This window comes from Cucumis melo, chromosome 2 (genome assembly GCF_025177605.1).
Source record: "Cucumis melo cultivar AY chromosome 2, USDA_Cmelo_AY_1.0, whole genome shotgun sequence".
NCBI classification, from domain to species: Eukaryota; Viridiplantae; Streptophyta; class Magnoliopsida; order Cucurbitales; family Cucurbitaceae; genus Cucumis; species Cucumis melo.
The window spans coordinates 24,865,730-24,890,240 of NC_066858.1; the positions used below are offsets into that span (position 1 = coordinate 24,865,730).

General features: G+C 31.0%; 4 protein-coding genes and 1 long non-coding RNA gene across 5 annotated transcripts; 2 read left to right on the plus strand and 3 right to left on the minus strand.

Moving 5' to 3' along the window:
- The first annotated feature begins 11,473 nt into the window (after positions 1–11,473).
- Positions 11,474–13,289, plus strand: LOC103493947 (uncharacterized). Its single transcript, XM_008454927.3, has 3 exons — positions 11,474–11,728; positions 11,902–11,965; positions 12,076–13,289. The coding sequence occupies exons 1-3, from the start codon at positions 11,648–11,650 to the stop codon at positions 12,978–12,980; spliced, it is 1,050 nt and encodes a 349-aa protein (XP_008453149.1). The 5' UTR covers positions 11,474–11,647; the 3' UTR covers positions 12,981–13,289.
- Positions 13,290–14,747: 1,458 nt separating this feature from the next.
- Positions 14,748–18,460, minus strand: LOC103493946 (protein EDS1L-like). The gene is made up of 3 exons (XM_008454926.3): positions 17,847–18,460; positions 15,975–16,742; positions 14,748–15,614 (listed from the first exon to the last, which is right to left on the minus strand). Exons 1-3 carry the CDS (start codon positions 18,162–18,164, stop codon positions 14,874–14,876), a joined length of 1,827 nt encoding a protein of 608 aa, XP_008453148.2. The 5' UTR covers positions 18,165–18,460; the 3' UTR covers positions 14,748–14,873.
- Positions 18,461–19,104: 644 nt separating this feature from the next.
- Positions 19,105–20,700, minus strand: LOC103493945 (type III polyketide synthase B). The gene is made up of 3 exons (XM_008454925.3): positions 20,508–20,700; positions 19,933–20,344; positions 19,105–19,853 (listed from the first exon to the last, which is right to left on the minus strand). Exons 1-3 carry the CDS (start codon positions 20,698–20,700, stop codon positions 19,271–19,273), a joined length of 1,188 nt encoding a protein of 395 aa, XP_008453147.2. The 3' UTR covers positions 19,105–19,270.
- Positions 19,328–20,465, plus strand: LOC127148139 (uncharacterized). The gene is made up of 2 exons (XR_007818861.1): positions 19,328–19,476; positions 19,673–20,465. It is a non-coding gene; the product is annotated as an uncharacterized LOC127148139 (long non-coding RNA).
- A 940-nt stretch (positions 20,701–21,640) lies between the features above and the next one.
- On the minus strand, positions 21,641–23,404 carry LOC103493944 (two-component response regulator ARR5-like). The gene is made up of 5 exons (XM_008454924.2): positions 22,965–23,404; positions 22,794–22,873; positions 22,611–22,688; positions 22,245–22,315; positions 21,641–22,151 (listed from the first exon to the last, which is right to left on the minus strand). Exons 1-5 carry the CDS (start codon positions 23,131–23,133, stop codon positions 21,863–21,865), a joined length of 687 nt encoding a protein of 228 aa, XP_008453146.2. The 5' UTR covers positions 23,134–23,404; the 3' UTR covers positions 21,641–21,862.
- Between the last annotated feature and the right edge of the window lie 1,107 nt (positions 23,405–24,511).

The window sequence follows — 24,511 nt, forward strand, 5'->3', positions numbered from 1 at the left end:
GAAGAAATACGATAGAAAGAAATCGCAGAAACAAGAAAGACGATGAAAGAAATCGCACGATGAAGATGATTTCATCGCGATGAAGAGAAGAAAGATGGAAAGACAAACCTGGAATATTTAAAAAAATGACTAACTTGATGTCCTTTGTTACACGAACCGTAAATAATTTGGTATTTTGTTACATTTGCGAAAGTTTCACTTAATTAAAACCCTCAATTATGTTTTATTTGGGCACACTTATAAAAGTTAAGAGTTTAAATTGATACGTTTGTGAAAGTTCAGGTTTAAAATTAATATAACTTTATGGTTTATAGTTTAAATTAACATAATTATTACTTGTAATTACAAAGTTTTCATGTTTACTGCTATCATCATTATTACTACTTTATCTCAACGGTAACGAAAATGTTAAGGATGAAGGTAAAGGTAAAAGTAAAAGTAACAGATTCATAATTCTCAATTTCTCACTCAATAAAAGTAAATGGGTCTCACGTAATTTTCATTTTAAAATTTTTTTGTTCCTCAATTAGATTACATATTTGGAGGTGATTCCCAAAGTTCATTACAATTACAAAAAACAGGCAGAGTTCACACAAACTCTAGTTGATTGCGTTTTCAAATGAAAGGATATTACAAAAAGCCTCATTCGACGACTCTAAAAGCGAAGAGTGAGTGATATCTCTAAATAAGAGCTCTGACCTATATTAATTTAGAGATCAAGTTGTGATAGACTTAACAACACACTGGTTCGAGAAACTCCCAAACAAGTTTGCTAGAAAAACAAGACCAAACCAGAACACATATACATATATATATGAATCAACAAACAATCAACTAGATTTCACTTTCTACGTTACCATTGAGAATTACGTTTCAATTGGGATAAACATGGTCGTACATGTCAACCGAAATTCAATACCATGTTGATATCGATATTACTTTAGCTAACAATGCAACAAGCAAGGAGGTCAAAAAGGAGGAGGGAAAAAAAAAAAGAGGAAGAAAGAAGTAAATTTGGGATAAAGAGAACATCATGTGAAGGGGTACTGAAAAATCAATAAAGTGAAAAACTTTAATTGGTCATAATTTTAAAGATAACGTGTCACGTAATGATTGGGCTTTTGCATCACCTGCTGGCGAAGGCTAACCTACTTTTCATCATTATTTTAACCATTTTTCACTGTTTGCTTCTTCTTTAATCTTTCCCCGCAGTTTTCTTCTTCTTCTGCCTATTAAATTTTCTTCTTAAATAATTAAATAAATACTTAATTCAACCAAATCACTATTATTTTCTATTATTTATGTGAATTATTTCAAATACATTCAATCTCTCATTTATCATAACCTTATTATACGGTGAATAAAATAATATCTTTATCATTATTGTTTTTGTTTTTTATTGTTTGATGGAAATTTTGCAAGCATAATTAATTGAGACACCGCATGTTCTTTTTTGGAATTGTTTGTCAACTCGTTTTTTTTTTTTTTTTTTTTGACTTGGTCTTATTTATCTAGCAAATTTGTGTGTATTGGTAAACATGATAGACTGAAAAATCGAGCCGATCAACTAAATCGAAGTCGATCGGTCGAAAAACGAGAAGAATTGGTTTCGAAAAGTTTTGAATTGAAAATTAAAAAAATATATATATTTTTAAGTGTTCAACTAACCTAATCGGCTGACCAATCGACCCTTATGTTGAGGTTGGTTTGACACTTTACTAAACCGACTATGTTTGGTTTGGGGTCGGTTTTTTTTTAAAAAATCAACTCCAACTAACCGATAATCGCCCCTACTTGTGTGAGAGTTTCTTGAATCGATCTCCAAATTAGTATAGGTCAAAGTTCTTCTTTAGATATATCACTCACTCTTTTCCGTTGGAGTCCTCAAATGAGGTCTTTTGTAATGTCCTTACACTTGAAAAAATGTATTTTCAAAGTAAAGAGCAATCTTGAGAGTTGAGAATAAGCTGAAGTTACAACTACTTAGATAATTTTGTTCTCTTTTGTGAAGATTAAACAAAGAAACAATATTATCAACGTCTTAAATGAAAATAATGTGATAGCTAGACTAAAACATGTCGAATTTAAACATTATATTTGTAGCTTTTGTCATCGTAAAAATCTTAAGCATATAGTTTCTTTTAAATAATGTTTATGCAAGATGAAATATTACAATGAAAAAAAAAACATAAATAAGATATATATATATATATATATATATATATTAAAACAAATCATGTCAATACGTTAAAGCATGTTAATATATATTAAGTTAATTAATACGGGTGATTTGCAATTTAAGCTAAAATGAATTGAGTGGGAGCAAAATCAAGCCCTTTATGAATGAAACTTATAAAAGGTTGAAGAAATCATAACTCAATGTTTTAAGTAATGAATTGCTAATTACTAAAGTACCCTTTCCTACTTTTTTTATTTATTTTTTATTTTTTAGGTCATTTTCAAAGAACTAAAATATTTATAAAATATAACAAAATATCTCAATCTATCTACAATAGACCGCAAAAGATTAGATAGATTACTATTATCCATTTGTGTCACGATAAACATAGGTAATATTATTCTATCTTAGTCGTCTATCATAATTTATCACATATAAATTGTGATATTTTTAGGAGTTTTATTATTTAAGATAATTTTTTTCCGCTTAAATCTTACTCTTAATTTATTCCATCCCATCTTTCAATTCGGTTTCCCTTTCCCTATCATCCTTAAAAAGAAAAAGAAACTAATTAATTAATTAAAAAAGTAGAACAAAAAATTTCAATCTCTAATTATATCATTTCAACATCATAGGTTTTTTAGAATAATTGACCTTTTTTAGATGTTAATACGAAGGATTTGTTTTTAAAGTGATGGGTTAATAAAAGTATGTATACCTATCTTCATTTATTCTTTTACTTTCTTTTCTAAAAAAAACAATACACAATTATTTAATAGGTTCACTTTTCTTTTTTAACATTTTTTCTAAAACAGAAAGTATAAAATATGTTTTATTTGGAGGGTCGACATTGAAAATTATGTTTGGTATTCCAAAACCATAAAAATAAATAAATAAAAATTTCTCGTTGGGTAATTAATTTGACTTTTATATCTTTTTATTAATTTTGAAAATTAAATCTATTTACGTAACTTTGGCTTTTAAATTTATTATTTTGTTATTTGCGTTCTATCGATATCATCAAATCAAACCAAGTTTTGGAAAATAATACCTCGTTTGTTGATTGACCCATTGATTTTAATTTCTATTTGATAATGTTTTGATTTTCTATTTTTTATTTCAATTTCTCACCCTAATTTACAGGAATATATAAAAGAATTAAATTATTTACCAAATTTCAACACAAAAACACATGTTTTTAATTTTCAAATTTTAACTTTTTTTTTCCTTTCTAAAAATGGTAAATAAATTAGACTTCTACCCTAAATTTATATTTAAATATTTAGCTATTTAGAAGACACAAAATCGAAAATCATTATCGTAGTAGACAGAAAAGAAAAGAAAAGAAAAAAAAAACAATAATTGATTAAGAAAAAAACAATTAACTTTTTTTTTTTCTTTCTAAAATAAATGTTTGAATTTTGAGAAGTATTCCATAATTGATTAAGAAAATTGTAAATTTATAACTCAATCTCTTTTTCAAAGTTTAGATTGTCATTTAACAAAACCTTAAAATTTTTATCAACTAAACTTATAATTATTATACAATAAAAACACAAAACTCCTATATATATATATTTTTTATTTTAGAAAAAAAAAAGGCAAAATGGATTTGTTGTTAGGGAGGTGAGAAGAAGTGATGTAGTAGGTGAGAAAAATATTTGATTTGGTTTTCTCTCTACCTTTCTTGTTTGTGTAATATATATGTTTTAGTTGAAATGATTTTACACATAAAACCATGGGTGTGGTTGGTACCTTCAACCAATGGTTTCCTTTTCAATTCTGGTTCAACAATTTTCATCTCAAAAATCATATTCCTAAAATTAAAATGAATGAAAATAAATTACATTACAAATCAAGTCTATTACGAGCCACCCAACATCCTATGAGAATTAAGGATGTCCTCAATTTGAATAAAAACACATATAAACATATCAGTTTCTCCAAAAAAAGAATATGGGAATTTTAAAATTAAAAATAGAAAAGTGACTAATAATAATAATAATAATAATAATAATAATAATGGTTGGTAATAAGAATATTGAATTTAAGTTGAGGTGTCGCAACTCACAACACAATTTAATTAGGGAACCACACAACCCATAATGACCTCAAATTTTATTGACCCCTAATTCCATACCCTTATTTTATAGTCTTCTTTGTCGGTTGAATGCCAAAGAAAAGTTTGAATATCTTTTTCTTTTTCTTTTTTTTTTTTCTTTTTCGTTTTTTCCTAAATAGAAAAAAAAAACTTTTGTAGAAAAGAGAAGTGTAAATATTTTTGTTTTTTTATTTTTGATAATTTTTCTTTGTTTAATAAAAATTATATATAAATATTTTTTCCTCCGTTTCAACCTATTTGTTAATAATAACATTTTTAATAAAAAAAATTAGAAAATAAAGTAATTTTAAAATAGTTTTTATCTCATTTAAAACTAATTTGAAATATATCATTAATTACCTAAAATTAATTTAATAATTTTTAAAATATAACTCTCATATCATAGAAAAGGGTGACTTTAAATTTATGGAGAAGTAATTTTAAATTACTTTAATTTGAAAACTAAATATAACTTTAATTTTTTTTTTTATTGTTTTGTATATAAAGTATTTAGAAGATGACCATCAAAGTGAAAATATGACATGTCAAGTTCTTTTTTAACCTTTTCCTCGATAGATGTCGATGTGAGTTAATCCAAATTGATAACATTTAAGAAAAAAAAGATTTTATATACTTAAACCGATTCAAATCAACCAATGTACTCCTTCATAGTTGGGGTTGGTTTGCACCTTTACTAAACTGATCATAGTCGGTTCGATAGTAGTTTAACCGATCGATTAATGTTTACCCCTAATTTTAAATATTGATATATTAACTTTTTTTTATGTCTAATATAATAATTCACTAATCAGAGATATATATTTACCCATTATCATTATTATTATAGCCAATAATACAATCATAGAAAATATAGAACATAGATGATTCAATCATATAGATTATAATATAATTAAACTAATGAAATTGTTTAAAATGTGGGTAAGAGTTAAGAAGTCATAATCCAAAATCATGGTCAAATTGGGACAATGGCTTTTATTAGAGTGAATGTGAGAGTACATCCAACCAAGAAAATTGTAGCCCACCTTAATATATATTCCATATATATAGATCATATCTCTCTCTCTCTAAATCTATAGTACATTGAATTCATTATTTATCTTCCAAGGAAAGAGAGAATGTATATGCTTGTTTCTTAACATGTAGTGCGACATGTAACGTGTGGGATGGCAACAAATAATTTTCAATACTCATCGATCATACGTAACTATCGTACAAATTCTTCGAATGCCTCGTATTCCCATCTTTCCGTGGGCATTTTTCCTCGCCCTTCAACTGTCGTTTTTCGAACAAAGTATCGACAAACTTTTGTTCTGAATCTTAATTTTGATCTTGATCTTGATCTTTCCTAAATAATTCGACTTGTTGTGTGATTCTTGCTTTTAGACTTTCTTTATTATTGTAGCATATGTTCGATACTATATATACGTACTTGTATTTACTATGTAAACTAATTTCACTATGGTAGTACTTTCACTACAAGAATTTTGGTCTTTGTTAATACAAATGTATGGTAATTAGAAACTAAAATAAACGTCGACACAAAATCCAATCTAATATTTTCACTAGAACCACATTAACTCTTTGCTAACGTGTATATTGTCGTTAGCATAAGCGATGTTATGCCCACGCATTAAAAAAATGTCTGTAGAATATAGCTCTATCGACATTTTTTATTACGTGAACATAAAAAAACAATGTCAAAGACAAAAAAATTCTTGTAAAATATATTATTTGATGCTTAATTAAGTTAATGTGGAGACGAGATATGGTTACAAAGTACTTATAACGAGGTATAAATTTTTGTGTACCTCATCTCATCTTCAATCTAACAATTTTTTTTTTCTCGAGGGATGATGATCTCTTTTCCATCATTAGGATAGTACCACGTGATCTATTTTTTAAAAGTTAGGGTACAACATATAAGTTATAAGTTTCATTAAGTTATCAATCTCTCCTTTTTTAAGTCACCGGTGTTTAAAGTTTTGTTCCACATTGATGATGTATACTTTAAGAAAATTAGTTACACTTAAATCATGGATTACATTAATTATATCTTATAGATTGATCATTAAAATTTCAAGAGTATACTAAATTAAATATAACTCAAATTAAGTTTAGGGACATTTGCAAAAATAGAAAAAAAAAATTATGACAATAGAGCCAATATCATTACATTTTTCTAAATTACAAAGTAGTAAATTTAAAAGCGGATAACTCTCTAATAGTCTTCTAATAACCCTTTAATAGCATCCGATAGCTATTAGATATATTTAATTACTTGTAATATTTGTTATATTTGCAATATGAAAAAGAAATGATGTAATTTTCTTTAAATTTATACAATGATCATAAGTTGCATTACAATTCTAAGTAAGAAAGTACATAAGTTAGTTTAAAAAGCATTTCCTTAGTGGAATAATAGTTGAGATACAAATTTCGATAAATCAAAAGACACTAAGTAGATTGTGAATTTTAACATTCATTCCAACTCCAAGTATGATATATTTTTGTATTCCTCGTTTTGATGATGATATTTATCTATAATATAATTTTTATTCTGACTTAATTGTAAATTAGGCATCAAATTATCTCAATATTTGGCTAATTCTATTTCATATTTACCAAATTGAGATAAATATAGATATATTCAGACATTGGAAAATAATATGATAAGTAATGGGATTTTTGTGGAATTCTTTTCCCGAACTTTTTAGGCCCATCACGCCACGTGGAGGGCTCCACGTTTCAGCTTTCAGGTGTACAATTCTCCATCAAATTTCCCGTTTTAGTAATGTAAACTGCAGTATCTATAAAATGTAGAAAAATTTAGATGTCGATAGAAATTGATAAGTTTTCGTTACTAATACAAACATATCAGTATCTATCAACTTCTGTCATTGATAGAATCTATAATTTTATTGTATTTTAAAAATATTTTTTCAGATTTATCGTTTTATTTTGTTGTAGTTAGAAAATATGTTGTTAAATTTGTCACTTTGTTTTGCTATAGTTTGAAAACATTTTGTCTCTCTATATATATTTATTGTCAAAAATAGAAAAATGGACAAATATTTGCATTTCATATAAAAATCAAACGTAATAAATTTTAGTTTGAATTTTTTCTATGAAGTATAAATAGTTTGTTTTTTTTTTTAATTATTTTGTAGAAACCTCGCACACGTGTGTAAAAAAAAATTAAAGTGTTCGAAAGCTATTCAAAATGAACTTTTCAAAAAAAAATGTTTTTTTTTCCTTACATCAATCCAAACGGACCGTTAATCTCTACTATACAAACTATTTAGAAAAACCTTATCAAACCGTACCTGAAATAAATTCTCATTATAAATATTGTTGTCTTGAATTTTAACCTCATTTGAACTGTATGGTTCAATTTTTCTGGCTTATAGTTATACCAACTTTCTTTTAACATAAAATAAGTTCTTACATCAATTAATGTTAATTTCTTGTAAGGTGGCTGCAACAACTTTACCATTATTTAAATTATAATTCAATTTTTTAATCTGAGATTAAATATGTTTTTTTTGTAAATTACAATTATGTTTTCATTTAATCCATTATATTTAAAATTTATGTTTTCAAATTCTCTACTTAAGAAGATTCTAAATTTTTCAATTTTACGTCTAACACGTTATATGAATGCATATTTAAATAACATGAATATAAATAGACTTATAAGACACAAATGAAAATTTAAAGACTTATTGAAAATTAAAATTAAAATGTTAAATTTATTTTTTAGTATAACAATTTTACGATAAAGAGATTTGAAACTCCCACTTATACAAAGAAATATCATACCAATTAAGCTAAGTGTATTTTGACAATTCATTGACTTGTTAACAACAAAGTTGAAACTTCGTACATAATTTTTCAAGTAAAAAATGTGAAGTAACACGAGTATAGAAATTTAGACGCATACTTGTAAATAATTCGTAATGTTAGTCCCTTTTTTAACAAAAAAAAAAACTTGTACTTTATAGTCCATTTAATAACGTTTCAGTTTCTCGTTCCTTAATATAAATAATGATTTTAATTAATTTAAAATTCTATTGTCACAACAGGACATTTAAATAATATATATAGTTCGTCACGCAATACTTTAAATTGAATTGTTAACTTTCACCATTATTTAAAATATAGATTACAGTACAATAGAATTATAAATCGAAATCTCTAACCCTAAAGTACAATCTCATCTTTATCGAAATAGGCTTACGTTTGATAGTTATATGATATTTTAGATTGATCTTTGATAATTTTTCAAAAATGAAAATTATTTTCACCTTTAGTTTAGGTCGTAAGTACTTGAGTGAGTCAATCATAACACTATGCTTTTAGCTTTATTGAATTGAATCATATACTTTTATTTTTGCTTTTGTTTTTAAGGAGAAGTGAATGAATCACATACCCTAAAAAAGTAGAGAATAAATGGTGAAATGATACATCACAAAAAATTAAACAAAATTCGAATATCAATACATAAATTAAACTCGTAAGCATAATTCAACTAACATGAATTTATACAATCAATGCATGAGGTTTGACTGTTCTTAAAAAAAATTATAAACTGTTCTCAACTTGAATCGTTAGAGTATGTACAAAGAAGTGATTATATCATAGATATTTAATTTTTCACTCATGTTATTAACAAAAATGCACGTTCCTTACAAACAACTCATAAAATATCTCTAATCTCACCAACAAATAAACAAACTCACTACTAGTCATCGTGAATGTTTCAAAAGGTAAGAAAAACATAGTTTTAGAGCTTATTTTCAAATTGGTGATTACGAGGATCAAATTATTAACTTTTGAGAATAAAACAATAGTAAGAAATTTTCAAACCAGTGTAGTGTATATGGTTTTATAAACTTTAGTTTAATGATTATACAATAAAATTCTAACATTGTATATAACAATAATTATCAAGATCTTTGAACTATATAATTTTACAAGGACAATATGAAATTGTGTTTCTCAACCTTGACCTTCTTTTGGAACTTAATTTAGGTTTCTTGATTGGAAGAATCAACTACTTAATCACATTGAGAAGACCGATTCTAAAGATTCTACTTATAAGTACCATCTAATTAGTGTATTATCTTTTAATCTAATGGATCTAATAAAATAATACGGTCGAAAGAGAATTAGAAGTTTGAGATTTTGAGTTACAGAGACAAATAATTATGAAATCTATGGTAAGAATATCTCAACGATAATTTATCGTTAAAAAAACCTTTTATTTTTGTTGCTAAATTACTGTCATACCCTTTTCGTGTGGGACTAAAGAAATTTGATAAATTGGCCAAACCCAACCCAAATTTGCTTCCACCCAATCACTACCCTTTCTAAGGAATAATAAATATTCACTTATACGTTAATAAATATAGGCTACTCCAAAAAGAAAAAAAAATCATCAAAACTTTTACCTTTTTGAAAAATAGTAAAAAATATAAAAAAGGAATAAATTATTTACATTTTATGAAAAAGACTTTGTCCAGTATGTTTTTTTTTTTTTTTTTATAGGGTAAATAAGTTGTATTTAAAAATTATTTTAATTTTTTTAATATTTAAGAAGATAAAATAAAATGCAAAGAAGGAAATTTGCGGTCATAAGTTATTGCTGGAAATTTCCCCCAATATTAGATTCCATTTTCTGCAAGTAACAAAACCTAATTTTAGATTTTTTTAAAAAAACCCAATTCTCAAATTATTTTTTTTTAAATAATAATATAATTAAGGCATTTTCTTAAATTAATGTATTTTTTTATAAACTTACATTATACGTTTCAAATTACAATAATAGAATATGAAAAATGAAGGTTGGATTTGGTTTTTAGTTCAAATTTTTTTACTTTGGAAAGATTTTGTTTTTGACGTGATAAATTTGAGATTTTGAGAATTGTGTTTGATTGTAAATTTGAAAATGTTGAAAAGAATTATTATGTTTATTTTTATAAATAATTAATAGTGAAGTCATTTATTTGATTAAACTCTCTATGTGTTATTTTGAAATGTTGTGTTTTGTGTTCTCTAAATTAAAAAAATTTTGTTTTGAAAAATAAGTGTACCGAATACATATTTATAATTGGATAAATTTTAAATATATCAAAATAAACCAAAATATAGTAAAATTTTATAGTTATAACACACGATGTTAATTTTTTCTATCAGTCTCTATCATGGATGGATTTTAGAATTTTGCTATATTTTATAAATATTTTAGTTTATTTTTCTATATTTGAAAACAAACCTTTGTAACTTTATTTCTTTGAATAATTATAATGAGTAAGAATTCTATAAATAATGATTAAATATATAGCAATATTTAAAAAAAATTACAAATATAACATTAGTTATAGACTTTTATCTGGTTTATCACTTGCAACATAGTCTATCGATATAGTAAAATTTTAGAGTTATTACACACAATGTGAATTTTTTCTATCAGTATCTATTATTAATTGATTCAATATTTTACTATATTTACATTCTTTTGAAAATGTTACTATATATTTAACTATTTTGAATCTAATAACTATATTTATAACTATCATTTTATTTCAGGATAGTTTCAAATGTAGCAATTATATTCAAAATAATTAATTATTTAGCAACATTTTAAAAAAATTGCAAATATAGCAAAATATGTCAAAATCTATTGATGATAAGAGTCTATCAGTGATAGATCATGTAGCAAATGTTGGTTTATCACTCATAAGCCATAAAAGTTTATCAATAATAGAAGTCTATTATCGATAAATTTTGCTATATTTATAATTTTTTTAAAATATTGATACATACACAATAATTATTTTAAAAATTACTACCTATTATAATTACCCCACACGTATAAACGAAAATGGATCACGTTAACTACAAACAAACCTAACATCCCTCCCCCTCTTAATTTCCCTTAAAAGGGCCGAAGTTGTTGGGCTTTTTTCCGGCCGGCCCAAATAAATTGGAAGATTAAACGCATCGTTTGAATCGTCTCTTTGGGGAAGCACACGAAGGCAGGATGTTTCGCCCATTAATTTAAAGGCAATATGAAAGGGGGGGATGATAGTGGGTAAGAACGAAAATTTAGGGAAAGAGAGGGATATTTTGGTAAATTGGTTGGTATTTAAATGAAATCTCGGCCCTCTGTTTTTTTCCTAGTCTGTGGAAAAGAGCGAGCGAAGCAGAGGAGTTTCCGTTATCCATTCTCTTTCTCTCTCCCTTTCTCTCCCCCGAACCATTTTTTCTCTCTCCCGGAAAAAAATATCCACACAAATTAGGGTTTCTCATCGTTGTTCCTTCAATTCGATTTCAACTCTTCAATCATGGTTACTGATTCGATCGCCAATGCTTCAATTTCTTTAGCACCTAACGCTCGGGATTTGCCCCTACCCAAGAAGAAGAGGGTGAGGACTCTCTCTCTCTCTCTCTCTCTCTCTCTATCTTTGTTCGAACGTAAATCTTCTCATTTTTTTTTTCTTTTGATTTTAATGATGCAGAGTTTGTTTTTGTTGATTATTTATTATTATTTTTTGTTTCTTGTAACTTGTGGTGATTGTTTTTGTTTTGGGGGTTTCAGGTTAGGAATTCCAAATTGAAGCAATCCAAGCTTGACGTTCGTCGGGAACAATGGCTTTCTCGAGGTATAACCATTAATTATGTTTGAATTTGTTGTTTGATTGAAGATGTTTATGAAACGGGATTGATGCATGTGGGAATTTGTTTTTAATCGATTTGGGTTCACGAGTGATAGGTGCTGTAAAGAACAAAAAATGGAACGAGGAAGACAATCGGCTCGATTCGGTGGTTATTAAAACGAGGAAAGATGATAACCTTTCCTCTGAAAAAATAAATATGAGGGAAATAGGAGAAGAGAATGACAGATCGGTCCACCACCATAGCGATTATTCGGACTCGCCGTCTAATAGCCCCCCTAGTCTTGGCAGTAGTATATTGGGTGGAAATGATTCGGGTCCTCATTTTACTGGGAGTAGCAGTAGTAGTAGCTGCCGTAGCAGCTCTAGTGGCTGTCGCTCGGGGAGTATAACGGAGGAGGAGGAAGAAGAAGAAGGAGATGATGACTGCTTGGATGATTGGGAGGCTATTGCCGATGCCCTAGCCGCCACTGACAAGCAACGTGATCAATGTTCAGAGTCTTCCCCCAGAGGCAATGTTGTTTCTCAATTGGATTCTTGTGGAGACAGAAGAAACGAGTTGGGCGTAGGAGATGGTGACTCGAATGTTGAGCGTGGGAGAATAGTGCAGAGGGCTTCGATGAATTGCCGAGCATGGAGGCCTGATGATGCCTTTCGTCCTCAGAGTTTGCCCACGTTATCAAAACAGCTTAGTTTACCGAATACAGACCGGCGTTTTGGATGTGGAGGGGTCCCTTGGGCCTGTGGTGGTGTTCTTCCTGTCCCTACATCTTGTCCAATTTGCTTTGAAGACTTGGACCTTACAGACTCAAGTTTTTTACCTTGTTTCTGTGGATTTCGACTATGCCTTTTCTGTCATAAGAGGATTCTTGAAGAGGATGGGCGTTGTCCTGGCTGCAGAAAGCCATATGATCGTGATCCTGCCGACAATGAGACAAACATACTTGTTGGCAGCCCAACGTTACCATTGGCTCGTTCTTGTAGCATGATTTCAAGGTCTTAGGTAGTGTTCAGTTTCTGTGAGTTAATGTACGTCTGGTCTCACTTTTTTTTTCTTTTGTTCCTGCGTCTTGGGTATTATGATAGTCTTGGGCTCTGATTTTCATAGTAATAGAAGTGGCATTTGGGTGTTGAAGTATGGTTATGAGATTGAGAACCTTTAAACCAAACTGTTTCGTACATGAGTGTGGTTCTTATCTTATCGTACATTTGCCAATGTAGAGGACCTATTTCGTACTTAATATGTGAATAGACGAGGTGGTATAGAAATGAATACATGGAATAATGATACAACGTTTGTTTTTTCCACTTATTTATTTGTATTTGCATATATGCTGAAACTGTTCTACTTATCACGTTCCTCTGTTTGTCTGATTTCATGACTAACTGCTTCCGGGGTTCTACGGCATAAAATGAAATGTGGTAATACTTGCAATAAATTGTATGTTACATAAATATTTTTGCTTGTTTGTTTTGGGATGAGAAATCTGAAATCAGCCAAAGTAAAGCTCAATTTGTGTTGCTTTTTAGAGTTTAGACATCTCGGCTAATCAGGTTTTTAATGTTTGTGTGAAGCAGTATAGTTGACATTGAATGCAAAATACATGTAAATAACATTTTTCTCAAGAGTTAATAGAGAGCATGGTTTGATATTGAAGAATCTATAGTTTGATACATCCCAACACATCTTTGTCATTTAAAACGACTCTTTAATGTTCAATGATTGGAAACCCCTTATTTTATCTTTTTGGTTCTGACCTTTTTTAACTTTGCAGCCTCACCTTTGCCTTGATTCTTCTTATTGTAAGAGATTTCGTGTGTTTGTGTGTGGTGGGGGTGGGTGTTCCTTTTTATGATGCTTCTTATGCTTTAGAGATGGACGAGTGTCTCTCATATGTGTCTTTATATATGGCTTTTCAAATTGAATAAAACAGTTTTTAAAAAAATGTTTGTCTCCATGAAAGAGACAACAAAGATGATCTAAACTTGAAAGACAGTGATGTAGCCGGCAGTTTTCCTTGGATGTGTCAAAATGCGACCTTGATTTTGGTCAGGCCATTCGTCTGTACTTCACTGGCAGTGGCAGGGCAGGACACAGAAGACGAGTTTCTCATGGTTTATGTAATTAGTTGATCCTTCACAGGAATAACATTCACCATTTGAGCTACATCATGTATTCATTAGGCCATTGGTGATCTTCCTTCCTTTCGATGAGGTCCTATCATCTGTTTTGCTCATGATGAATTGAATAATGTGATTGCCGATTAACTGCAGCTATGGATTTCAATAATTCTGTGTGTTTTGGGCTTGCTCTCACATTTCTGTAATTACGAAGGATAGTCCTGTGGAATAGAGGTATTAAAAACTTCTATACTCTACTCATTTGCTACTGATATTGACGTAGTTGGTGCAAGTTATTTAGAAAATATTGATTGTTGATTGGTGGTCTCTATTGGTAAACGATTACAATTTCTGTAAATGAACAGATTGGAGATTGGATTCTTGGAGTTTGGATTGATTATCTTAGCTTGGATACCCTTTCTTTAGCTCTTAAAAGGTCATTCCAAACATGCTCAAATTTATGTCTGCTGTTTTAAATGGTTATTCTATTATATATCTGTCGTGCTTTTTTCTTAAGGTTTATCTCCATGAGTGAGGCCTCTGTCCGTTGGCAAAGGTGGTTGGCTGTTTCTGTCAGAGTTTACCAAGGTTAGTGCTTGTTGATTATCTTGTTGATAGCCTCGCCATTAGTATAAAATTGGCAACGAAATTGTTTCAGAATATGTTCGTTAAATTAGGACATTTTTTAAATAAGTTCTGATTATTCATACAAACAGAAGGGATGCTGTTGGAATGTGATTGTCTTATTCAAGTACAATGGTTTATTAATGTTGGACTACATCATGTTAGTAGAATCGTTGTCATTCACCATCCTCTCGATGTCATCCTTAATACAAGACTGTGATCTATGATGCTCAGGAAGTGTCTTCCACCACTCCATGAAGGTAGATTTCTTTAACAGCATATCATCTTCAATCTCGTTGACCCATCGCTTCATCTTCTTCTCCAGCTCTATAATTTCTCTTGAACATTCAGCGTACATTTTGGTTTTGGTTTCGATACGGATCTCCTCAACCTTTGCCCAAAGAGTTGATTCTTCACTGGGCTCTGACATTTTCTTATTATGCTCAAGCCATCTTTGTGTAAATCTGTAACGTTTCGGCCTTCCTTTTATCAGATAAGGACCAGTGTCGTCATTCTTTGAATGTCTATAGTAGTTAGCAATATCTAGAGGCTCAACAAGACGACGAAACCTGGTTCCGAGTTTTATCCATTCATCATCGCCCTCAAATTCCTCAGGGAGCTCGTATCTTTTGAGCATTTCTACAATCTCATCCCATATACCTGCTTGTTCAAGTCTCTTGATATTAGCTTGAAAGTCTTTTGGATCCTTCTGGAGTTTAAATGCATCGTAATATCCGAAACCATCAACCTTACAAACAGCTCTGTAATTTTCTTCTAGCCAATTCAATCGATCCTCGATATACTGTTTCTTTAGTTCCATCCTTTCTTTATTTCTCGTTTTCTGCTCTTCGTATGCGCCTGCTGCCCGAAGATTCAATAAAGCTCTTGTACTCTGTAAATTCACATTCGATAGTTAGAGTTCATTGTACCTCCATGTCACTTACCCTATCAACCTCAAACTACATGAAAAAAAGAGAGTACTCTAAAATTAAATAGCTTTAGGTAAGAAAAGGTCAAAGATGAACATCATCTCATAACCAAAATTTCTTCAAAAATCAAGTCCCGTTAGGGACACCTTATGCTTATGAAGCACAGATGCTTGAGCTAAGGCAAAGAGTTTGGTGCATTGTAATGGTGGGTGTATTTTATTGTATCTATATTTCATATCTGTATTTGTCTTCTTAGGTATAGGAGTAGAAGAATATAATATGAGAGATAAATATGGAGAGAGCAAGAAGATTAGAGAACTTACTAGGCCAAGTTCATCCAACGCTTCAGTTATTGGCGTGTTCCTGCCTGTTAAGGACAATGGCAGCTTAGCCAATTCATCGAGACGAATGGCATGCAGTTGCTCCAAGTTTTGCTGCATTTTAGATTCATAACCCCAATGGGCCTTTAAACTCTGTTGAGCAATGTAATCACATTCGCTCTCAGAGCTCAACTGACAAGCATAGAATAGTATTTGTAGAACAGCATCTGGGTTGCTCACCACGACCACTTTCTCACTCTCAGTGAAGAAAATGTATGTGCCAAAAGGGCTATAAGGACTCAATTTCACAAAGCTTTTCAATGTGTCTAGCAAAAGGTTAGTGTTTCCCATGAGACGACATGCAGCGTTGCTTACCACAGCCGATGCATTCCTCATCACCGTCATGAAGAATTCGGTAGCTACGTTTGGATTCATTGTTGACCCAAGTGATCTCGAGTTCAGGCAGTTGAGGATGGTTTGTAGTTGTGGTTGTAAGGATGGCAGAGGAGCAAGATGGATTCGTGGAACGATGTCGTATCTTGTGACGAAGTGCACAAAATGGGTGGACCATTTCTCCCTTTTGAGAGCATGGGAGAAAATGAAGTTACCAACAAGGGGAGATCCAAATGTGATACATGTAGGAGTGAAGTTGGTGTATGGGTTTGAGTCTGGGTTTCTTTGCTGTTCCAACAGCCAGATGGTTGCAAGAATGGCTATCGGACCTCCGGCTGAGTGGCCGGTAAACACCACAGACTTATTCACTCTTAGCACCTGAGAAACGAAATCCCTCGTTAGTTTAAGAGAAGTGATAGAGGGTTTTGTTGGAAGCCTGGATTTATTATAAGTGAATGACAATAATGAGAAATAATTGCACAAGGAAATAATGCAATTTCTAAATATGGAGTACGATACAGATACAGAATCATGTTTGGTAAAGTTATTTTGTCGAAATCATAGCATTGCAAGAATGTTGATGCAAAATTTTATTCAATTTTTGTTTTCATACCTTCAAATATCTAATTTTAGTCCTATATTTTTCAAGAAACTTATTTATTGTTGATTTTAAATAGAACTACTTGTTATTTATTCTCTTTTCAAAGGAGATTTTCAAATGGAAAATATAGTAAAATTTTAGATTTTATCAATAATAGACTACTAGTATATCAATGGACATTGATGAAAGTCTAAGTTTAATTTGTGTCTATATTTTGTAAATATTTATAAGTAGTTTTATTATTTATGATATATTTTTTTTTTACTCTAGATTTTGAAAATATATTTATATGTTATGTTTTCTCACGAGATTATTAATCAACCTAGAAAAAAAAAACTCTTTTATTGCAATTTACAATACTCGAATATTAATATGTACTCGACACCCCAAAACTTGACTATTCTTTTGTCCATATTATTTAAAATTTTGAACTCATAAACTTACCCCATCTAAATTTTAGTGAATCGATTATATTTTAGAAATAAAATCTCTTTAGAAATAAAATGTCATAAAAAGAGGTTAAACAATTTAAAATATTATATCGGAGAAACTTCGATTTATCTTCTTAAACTTTTAAAATTCTAAACTAACATTATGGACTGATTTGCCTTAGTGAATCAAATTAAGAGCATTTATTAAGTTTGCATTTGAAAATTACCATTACTCCAACTGAAATAAGAAAAAAAAAACTTTGGAAAATTATTAAATAAGAAAAATTGATACTGAAAATATATAATTAGATTAGCCAAAATTTCTTAAAGAAAGTAAACAAATAAAGAACTTAAGAAACCAAATGTGAATAACTAAATCAGTAGACACATAAAAAGTACCAAATTAGGGCGAAATTAGGGCGAAATTAGGGCAAATAACAGTAATGATACCTCCTTAAGCTTCCCGAAAATTCCCTGGAATCGGCGAAGAAATGCGGAATTGACGACGGCATAATCATCGACGCCGATGCTCCTGACGGACGGAAACAGCTGAGTATCGATTTTGGTTACTCCGAAAGACGAATCGGAAGCAGAGAACCAGGCTTCCGGTGACGAAGATCCGGCGAAGCTAATGATGGAGGAATCTCTAGTTTTATCAAGAAGAAATGGCTTCTCAGGATGCTTGTGAGCTTTAATGGCGGCAGACCAAGCGCTTGCGATGAGATCTTCCTTCAAATTAATGGCGCCTTCAAGCTTCAGGTGAGCCATTTTTCCTTAGCTCCGATTATGCTTCTCTGCTTTTGGCTCTGAGTCTTCGTCTTCGTCTTCTTAATTTATGATACGAAAGATAATATATTAAGGAATTGTTAATCACTGGCTGTCGTTTTTCCGCTTGGAAAAGTAGTTTTGGATTGGGCAGTGCTTTTCCAAGAAATTTAATATAAGTGGTCTGTCGAGGAATCAAAGTTTCAATATCTATGAACTTTCCAACTTTGTTTGTTTCTTTCACTTTCACATGTGAGAGTTTGGGAACTACTTGTCCTAAAATAATATTTCTTTTCTTATCCAATAAGTCTTTGTTTTCTTTTTTTCTTTCGCAAATATTTATACTATTAAAGTGTGAATATGAATTCTCGATCAATTCAAATAAACTTTGAACCTTTGTAAAACCTAATAGAGGGTTTAAGTTTATGCACTTGTAAAAGTATATAGTCTAAATTGACATAATTAATGATTTGAGGTTTGAATTGATACCACTTTCAAAGTTTAGAGTTTAGCTTAGGTAATAAATATTTCTCTTTTCTTTACATCTCGGTTTACTTTTTATTTGGTCCATATTTTCCAAAATATTAAATATCTAAGTCTTTTATTTTGAATTTGTTTTTTAATTTAATCCTTAGACTTCATGACCGTTGTTTTATTATGGTCTTTTTAAGTTTTAAATCTAATTTTTATTTAGTTTATAAGTTTCTGAATGTTTCCTTTGTTTTAGTTTGGTTAAAATTTAGTACTTATGTTTTTAAAATATTACAATTCTATTAATAAAATTTGACTTCATAAAATTGTATCATTAATTAATGACTAAAGATGTAATTTTTTGAAATTTATAAATCAAATGTAATGTGGACTTAAAACTTACGATAAGTGTAATTTTGTATTCTACCCTTTTCCAATACACTCATATAATATAGTGCTAAAATGAGCTTAATTAAGATGTTAATTTGAGGGTCTTATTAAAATTGTAGTATACAAAAAGTTGGGTGAATGAGATAACAACGTAGACCAAATCATTCCATTAAACATTTCTAAAAACTAACCTACAATAGAAATCGAAAATTTCATATTCATCATAAGCATCGGCTCTATAAGTTTTCTCATACGGCAAGATTTCTCGCCAGAATCCCTTCAAATGAAATCCCAGGTCCAAACGCCAGAATCAATCCCCATTCCTCAGTCTTCCTACCATCCATCTTCATTTTCAAGCTTTCTTCCATCATGTATTCCAGTACGTACACGATCGTGTTACTACTCGCATTTCCATAGTCCATCAGAGCTCGTCGGCTCGCTGTCAGCTTCTCAGGTAACAGTTCAAGCCTCTTCTCCAATCTGTTCAATATCGCTGGCCCACCTGGATGTACAGCCCAGAACATTTTGTTGTATTCTTTCTCATGCAACCCAAGTGTTTGAAGAAATGTCTCACAGAAACTTTCGATGTTATCTTCAATTATCTGGGGAAGTTCTCTTGTTATTGTGAAACTAATACCTTCCTCCGACAGCTTCCCATCGATAATGTTCTGAGTATCCGGAATGAATTTCTGGGTTGTCGTGTGGAGTTCAAAGAGTGGTCGTTCAATGCCCAAAAAAGGGTCTCTCCCAATTAGCATCGCCCCTGCACCATCCCCAAATAGTGCCACGCCTACGAGATCGTATGGACGATTTGCACTCGGTGGCTTGAAGCTGTAAAGAAATTGATGTTTATGTTTAAATTTCTGAGAACAAACACGTATGAGCTTTAGGAGGTGATTAAAAGTGTTACCCGATAATGGTGGTTTCAGAGGTGACAAGCAGGACTCGACTTCCTGGGTTGTTTTCAGCTAAGTCTTTAGCGACTCTAAGGCCTGCCACACCTCCCGAGCAACCCGTGAAGTAAAGCATGACTCGTTGGGTTTGAGGGCTGAGTCCAAGGCCCCTTGCTAGGAAGAGATCGCCACCAGGCAAGCGAGCTTCACTTGAAGAAACATAGACTAAGTGGGTAATGTCTAGAACTGACCTTCCCCAGTTGTTAATGGCAGCTTGTGAGGCTTCAATGGCCATTTCTGTCACAGCTTTGTTGCAAATCTCCAGTCTCTGCTTTATGGTCGGTTGACCTTCCTTTGCTAGCTCTGGGTACTTCTTCAAGATCTCTTCCGACATCACCACGTATCTAGTTTTTACTGTTGTTGTCTTGCCTGTGGATTTACATTAGACCATTAGAGGATGACAATAAATTCTTTTAAAACCATCTTAGAAGTTCCATTCAGTGTCCAAGTTCTTTCAGATCAATGAAGTACCAGATACTTTTTTGTTTTAGCCACCCAAAAAGAAGAAGAAAGAGCGAAAGATTAAAATTACATAGTCGAGTGAGTTTCTGCTTGAGGTCAATATCATCGCAGCTTGTGTCCTTGAAATAGCCGTCGACTAGGTAGTCTTGAAGAACAAGTTGAGGAGGGAATGCCTTCCCAAGAGCCAAAATTGTAGCTTTGCCAGGGTTAGTCTTTCCCTTGGGAGCTCCTTGTGCACCATTTCTGTTTTCCATCTCTTTCATTACTTTTCCAAAGAAACCTGGGAATCAATTGGTTCTTTGCAATTTTCCAGGACAACATAGCTATTTATAAAGTTGGATCACATGTTCATCAACTAGAATGGCAGTTTAAATGCTCAAACTCTCCACATTCATGTAGATTTTAGAATGAGTTAGTTGAGAAGTGGGGGATCCATGTAGAATGTGTGTATTAGTCAAGTAAAGATTTGGTTAAAGTGTTTAGTTAGTGCATTTGCAATCCATTTGAGTTGACAACACGTTCTAATGCATAATATCATGTGCAAGAGAGAGACAACCTCACTCACTACATCAACTTAGATATTATTTGACTTTGATACATCACATAATAGAGGAGATTTTGTTATATTTATAAAATGATGCTATAAACTTTTGTTGCCCTTAAAATAATTATTCAAATGTTTTTCAATAAGAGAAATCTCTCTATCAAGAGATTATAATATTACTCCAATTTCACTTTGAATGTGGCCCAAAAATATCATTGAATTTCAATATATATTCCATTAGTACTATCACAGTTTTCTTCCACTATCCATTTAAATTATTCTCATAAGACAAATTAATCAAATAATTAACAATTAGTTGTAACTGATTTCAAAATAACAACCTTATAGTTCCATCAATACTCCAACACACTTCTCAATAATCCATGTCAATTATTGGCATGATTGATTCCAAAATAACTTTCCAATCCCCCATAGTTGTATTACAATCTATATTATAAGTATTATGGACAAAAGATTAGGTACAAATAATAAATCGAAATATCAATAAGTTTCAATGAATTGTAAGTTCGTGACCCGATCTACCATGCAATCGTAAATATAACTCAATTGGTTTAAATATATATCTTCGTTCAAGAAAAGTTGGAATCTCGGTATGCCACAAGCAATAAGAAAACATAACTAAAGTGCAAACAAGAGTATTCAATAGAAGCCAAGTAGCTATGTAACTTGTCTATTATATTTTCATTGAAACTTCAATGTACTTTTTTTTTCTTACTTCTCTGAGATCTTTGAAACAGCAATGAACCAAAAAGAAAAAAAGAAATAGCAAATGGGAGATTTTGAGTTTCCAACAACACCAATCAACTTTTATACAAAAAGAACAAAGAGCTTTTACCACTTGAATTTCATCATCATGTGAATTAGTTGCCATTGAGGAACCTAGGTTTCTTTGAGGAACGTATGATCGGCGACGGTTGTAATGACGGTGGCGATCGTTGCTTAAATCCTTGGCATTGGTCGAAAGCTGTCATCGATGGCCCTAGAGAGGCCGGAGACAAGGGGTTGTGATCATGATCGGGATGGAGTTTCCTCTTAAGATCAATTTTCTTCCCTCCATTTTCTCCTTCCATAATGAAATCTTTCAATCGTTTCACATCAGACAATTTCACTGGCTTTACTATGAATTCTTCAGCCCCTTCCTTTAAACAACTATCAGAAAGATGAAACCCCAAATCTTCAGCTTAAAATTAACCATAAAAAAACAAGAACAAGAACAAGAGAGAAGGGAGAATTTATATATACCTGTCAATACGAGCCAAAATATTCTCTGATGACATTATCACAACAGGAATCTCCCTGAAAGCTGATGATTCCTGTTCATAACAATCCTCTTTCAGCCATTGATATAAAATAAAAAGTGCAGTATCTTCTCCAAAATCAAGAATCCCCGAATACATTAGTTTATATTTTCTCTCAATTTCATATAATGGTTTACTAACAGAGTTAAAACTTGTATTTTTTTGAACATGAGTAAAAAGTAGATAACAAACCTAGAAGTGAAAGAGTGTATATAGACTAAATTTTCAAAAACTAAGAACGAATCAGACTTGGATTTTTATTGAAAGAATCAAAAGTACAAAAAGCAAGCCAATCAACCAAGAAACCAACCTTGATCTTCTTGAGCAGTTCATATCCCGTCATTTCAGGCATGGAGTAATCTGTAATAATGAGATTCACCTTCAAGCCCTGCAAGCAAATAAATCAACACAAAACCCAACAACTGATCATCAATTCAAGATCAAACAACATTTCAATTTAAACAATCACTAAAATGAAGGGAAGTTTTCTTACACTACTAAACTGAACAGAATTAGTTTCCCCATCCAAACCCAAATACTGAAGAGCACTTCTCCCACTCTCAACAACAGTCACTGCAAAAGAAAAAACCCCAAATCCAATTCAAACAAACCCCATCCAAAATCAACCCACTAAACAAAAACAATCATCAACAATAATCTTTACCTTTACATGACGAGATCTTCAACAACCGCTCAATAACCTTCCGATCAACTAGACTATCATCAACAGCAAGAACATGAAGCTGAGTCGAACCCGAACTCCTCTGTTTCGACTCGTCGGAAACCCCTACAAGTCCGTTGTTGCGGCGGAAGAGATCAGGAACCGTCGCCATGGGAAGAAAAGAGAGAGAGAAGAGAAAAAAGGTTGGCGATGGAAGAAGAGGGAAAATGGGGACATCTTATAAGTGGGGAAAATGGGTTGGTTTAATTAATGGGGAGGAGTAAAAGCAGAGATTCTGAGGATCCAAAATTTTCAGTGAGATCGGAGAAGAGGGGGTTTGTTTGTTTATTGTGATTTGGGAGAGAGAATCGAAATCCCAGCGCAGATAAAGATTAGGGCCACTTGTCAATTGACGCCATGATAGGTCAAAACAAAAGAAAAAGAAACAGATTAAAGAACTGTGCAGATTGACCGTACGATCTATATATAAGTATTTGCCATTGTTTTGTTTTGGTGGCGCTGTGCCCACTGACTTTACAAACAGCCGCACACCGTTGACCATTACTATTCATTTCATTTCAACTTCCTTTTTCCCTTTTGCACCATTCCCAAAATCTTAATAAATCTAAAGTATAAAACGTTTATTTAAATCATTTTTGAATTTGTATTATTTATTATTTTTTTCAAAAACATTCATTAATATCAATATTTTTGTCAAATAAGAACACTAAACTAACGAATTATCGAAACCACTAGACATAGCAACGTTGATATTTAGAAGGTAAGCTTCAAATCACACACAAGGGATGTTGGTTCATTGTGTATTATAAGCCAAATTACATGAGCGAACGTGATTATGGTTATATTGTTTAAACGATAAGCCTAAAACAATGTATTATCGATAAAAGAAAAATCAATATTGTCAACAAAAGTTCCGACGTTTTAAACCTTTGTCTTTGTGTTTTGTTAGATGAAACACCCAAGAAACACTACTCCCTCAAGTACTCATAGTGGATGATAGCATTCACAAGCAAAAAAAAAAAAATATACATCTTTCCAACAAAGAAGGAGAGAAATGATTGAAAATGGTAAAACTGTTAAAAATACTTACAAATATAACAAAATATCATATTCTATCAACGATAGACATCGATAGACTAGACACGGATATATTGATAGACTATTAAAAACATTGATAGACATCTATAAACACTGGTAGAAGTCTATAGATATTTAACATTGATAGAATCTTAAAATTTGCTATATTTTGTAAATATTTTATTTCATTATGCTATTTGAAACGCCAAAAAATAAACAAACCTAGGAGGATTCCAAAACTGTAACCTTGTGAGTAATTTTATGTTACTCAATAAAAGTGTGACAAAAAAAAATATATTAGCAAAGTTTATTGAATTTAATTAGGTGTTCAAATTTGAATACATAGAGGAAGGAAAGAGTAGTATTTTTGTTTTTTTTTTTGAATCTTTTGTAAAAAGAGTTTTATTTACCTATATAACATTCATTGTAATAGGTTATGATTATTTCAATCT

Excerpts from the sequence above, each read along its gene's own strand:
- LOC103493947 (XM_008454927.3), top strand. The coding sequence starts at position 11,648 with ATGGTTACTGATTCGATCGCCAATGCTTCAATTTCTTTAGCACCTAAC. Across the intron at positions 11,729-11,901 it reads CCCTACCCAAGAAGAAGAGG|GTTAGGAATTCCAAATTGAA; the intron begins GTGAGGACTCTC and ends TGGGGGTTTCAG. Across the intron at positions 11,966-12,075 it reads GGAACAATGGCTTTCTCGAG|GTGCTGTAAAGAACAAAAAA; the intron begins GTATAACCATTA and ends CACGAGTGATAG.
- LOC103493946 (XM_008454926.3), bottom strand. The coding sequence starts at position 18,164 with ATGGCTCACCTGAAGCTTGAAGGCGCCATTAATTTGAAGGAAGATCTC. Across the intron at positions 16,743-17,846 it reads TTTTCGGGAAGCTTAAGGAG|GTGCTAAGAGTGAATAAGTC; the intron begins GTATCATTACTG and ends TTCGTTTCTCAG. Across the intron at positions 15,615-15,974 it reads CGTTGGATGAACTTGGCCTA|AGTACAAGAGCTTTATTGAA; the intron begins GTAAGTTCTCTA and ends GTGAATTTACAG.
- LOC103493945 (XM_008454925.3), bottom strand. The coding sequence starts at position 20,700 with ATGAAAGAGATGGAAAACAGAAATGGTGCACAAGGAGCTCCCAAGGGA. Across the intron at positions 20,345-20,507 it reads GCAGAAACTCACTCGACTAT|GCAAGACAACAACAGTAAAA; the intron begins GTAATTTTAATC and ends GTAAATCCACAG. Across the intron at positions 19,854-19,932 it reads TCTGAAACCACCATTATCGG|CTTCAAGCCACCGAGTGCAA; the intron begins GTAACACTTTTA and ends ATTTCTTTACAG.
- LOC103493944 (XM_008454924.2), bottom strand. The coding sequence starts at position 23,133 with ATGGCGACGGTTCCTGATCTCTTCCGCCGCAACAACGGACTTGTAGGG. Across the intron at positions 22,689-22,793 it reads ATTCTGTTCAGTTTAGTAGT|GGCTTGAAGGTGAATCTCAT; the intron begins GTAAGAAAACTT and ends ATTTGCTTGCAG. Across the intron at positions 22,316-22,610 it reads AACTGCTCAAGAAGATCAAG|GAATCATCAGCTTTCAGGGA; the intron begins GTTGGTTTCTTG and ends TGTTATGAACAG.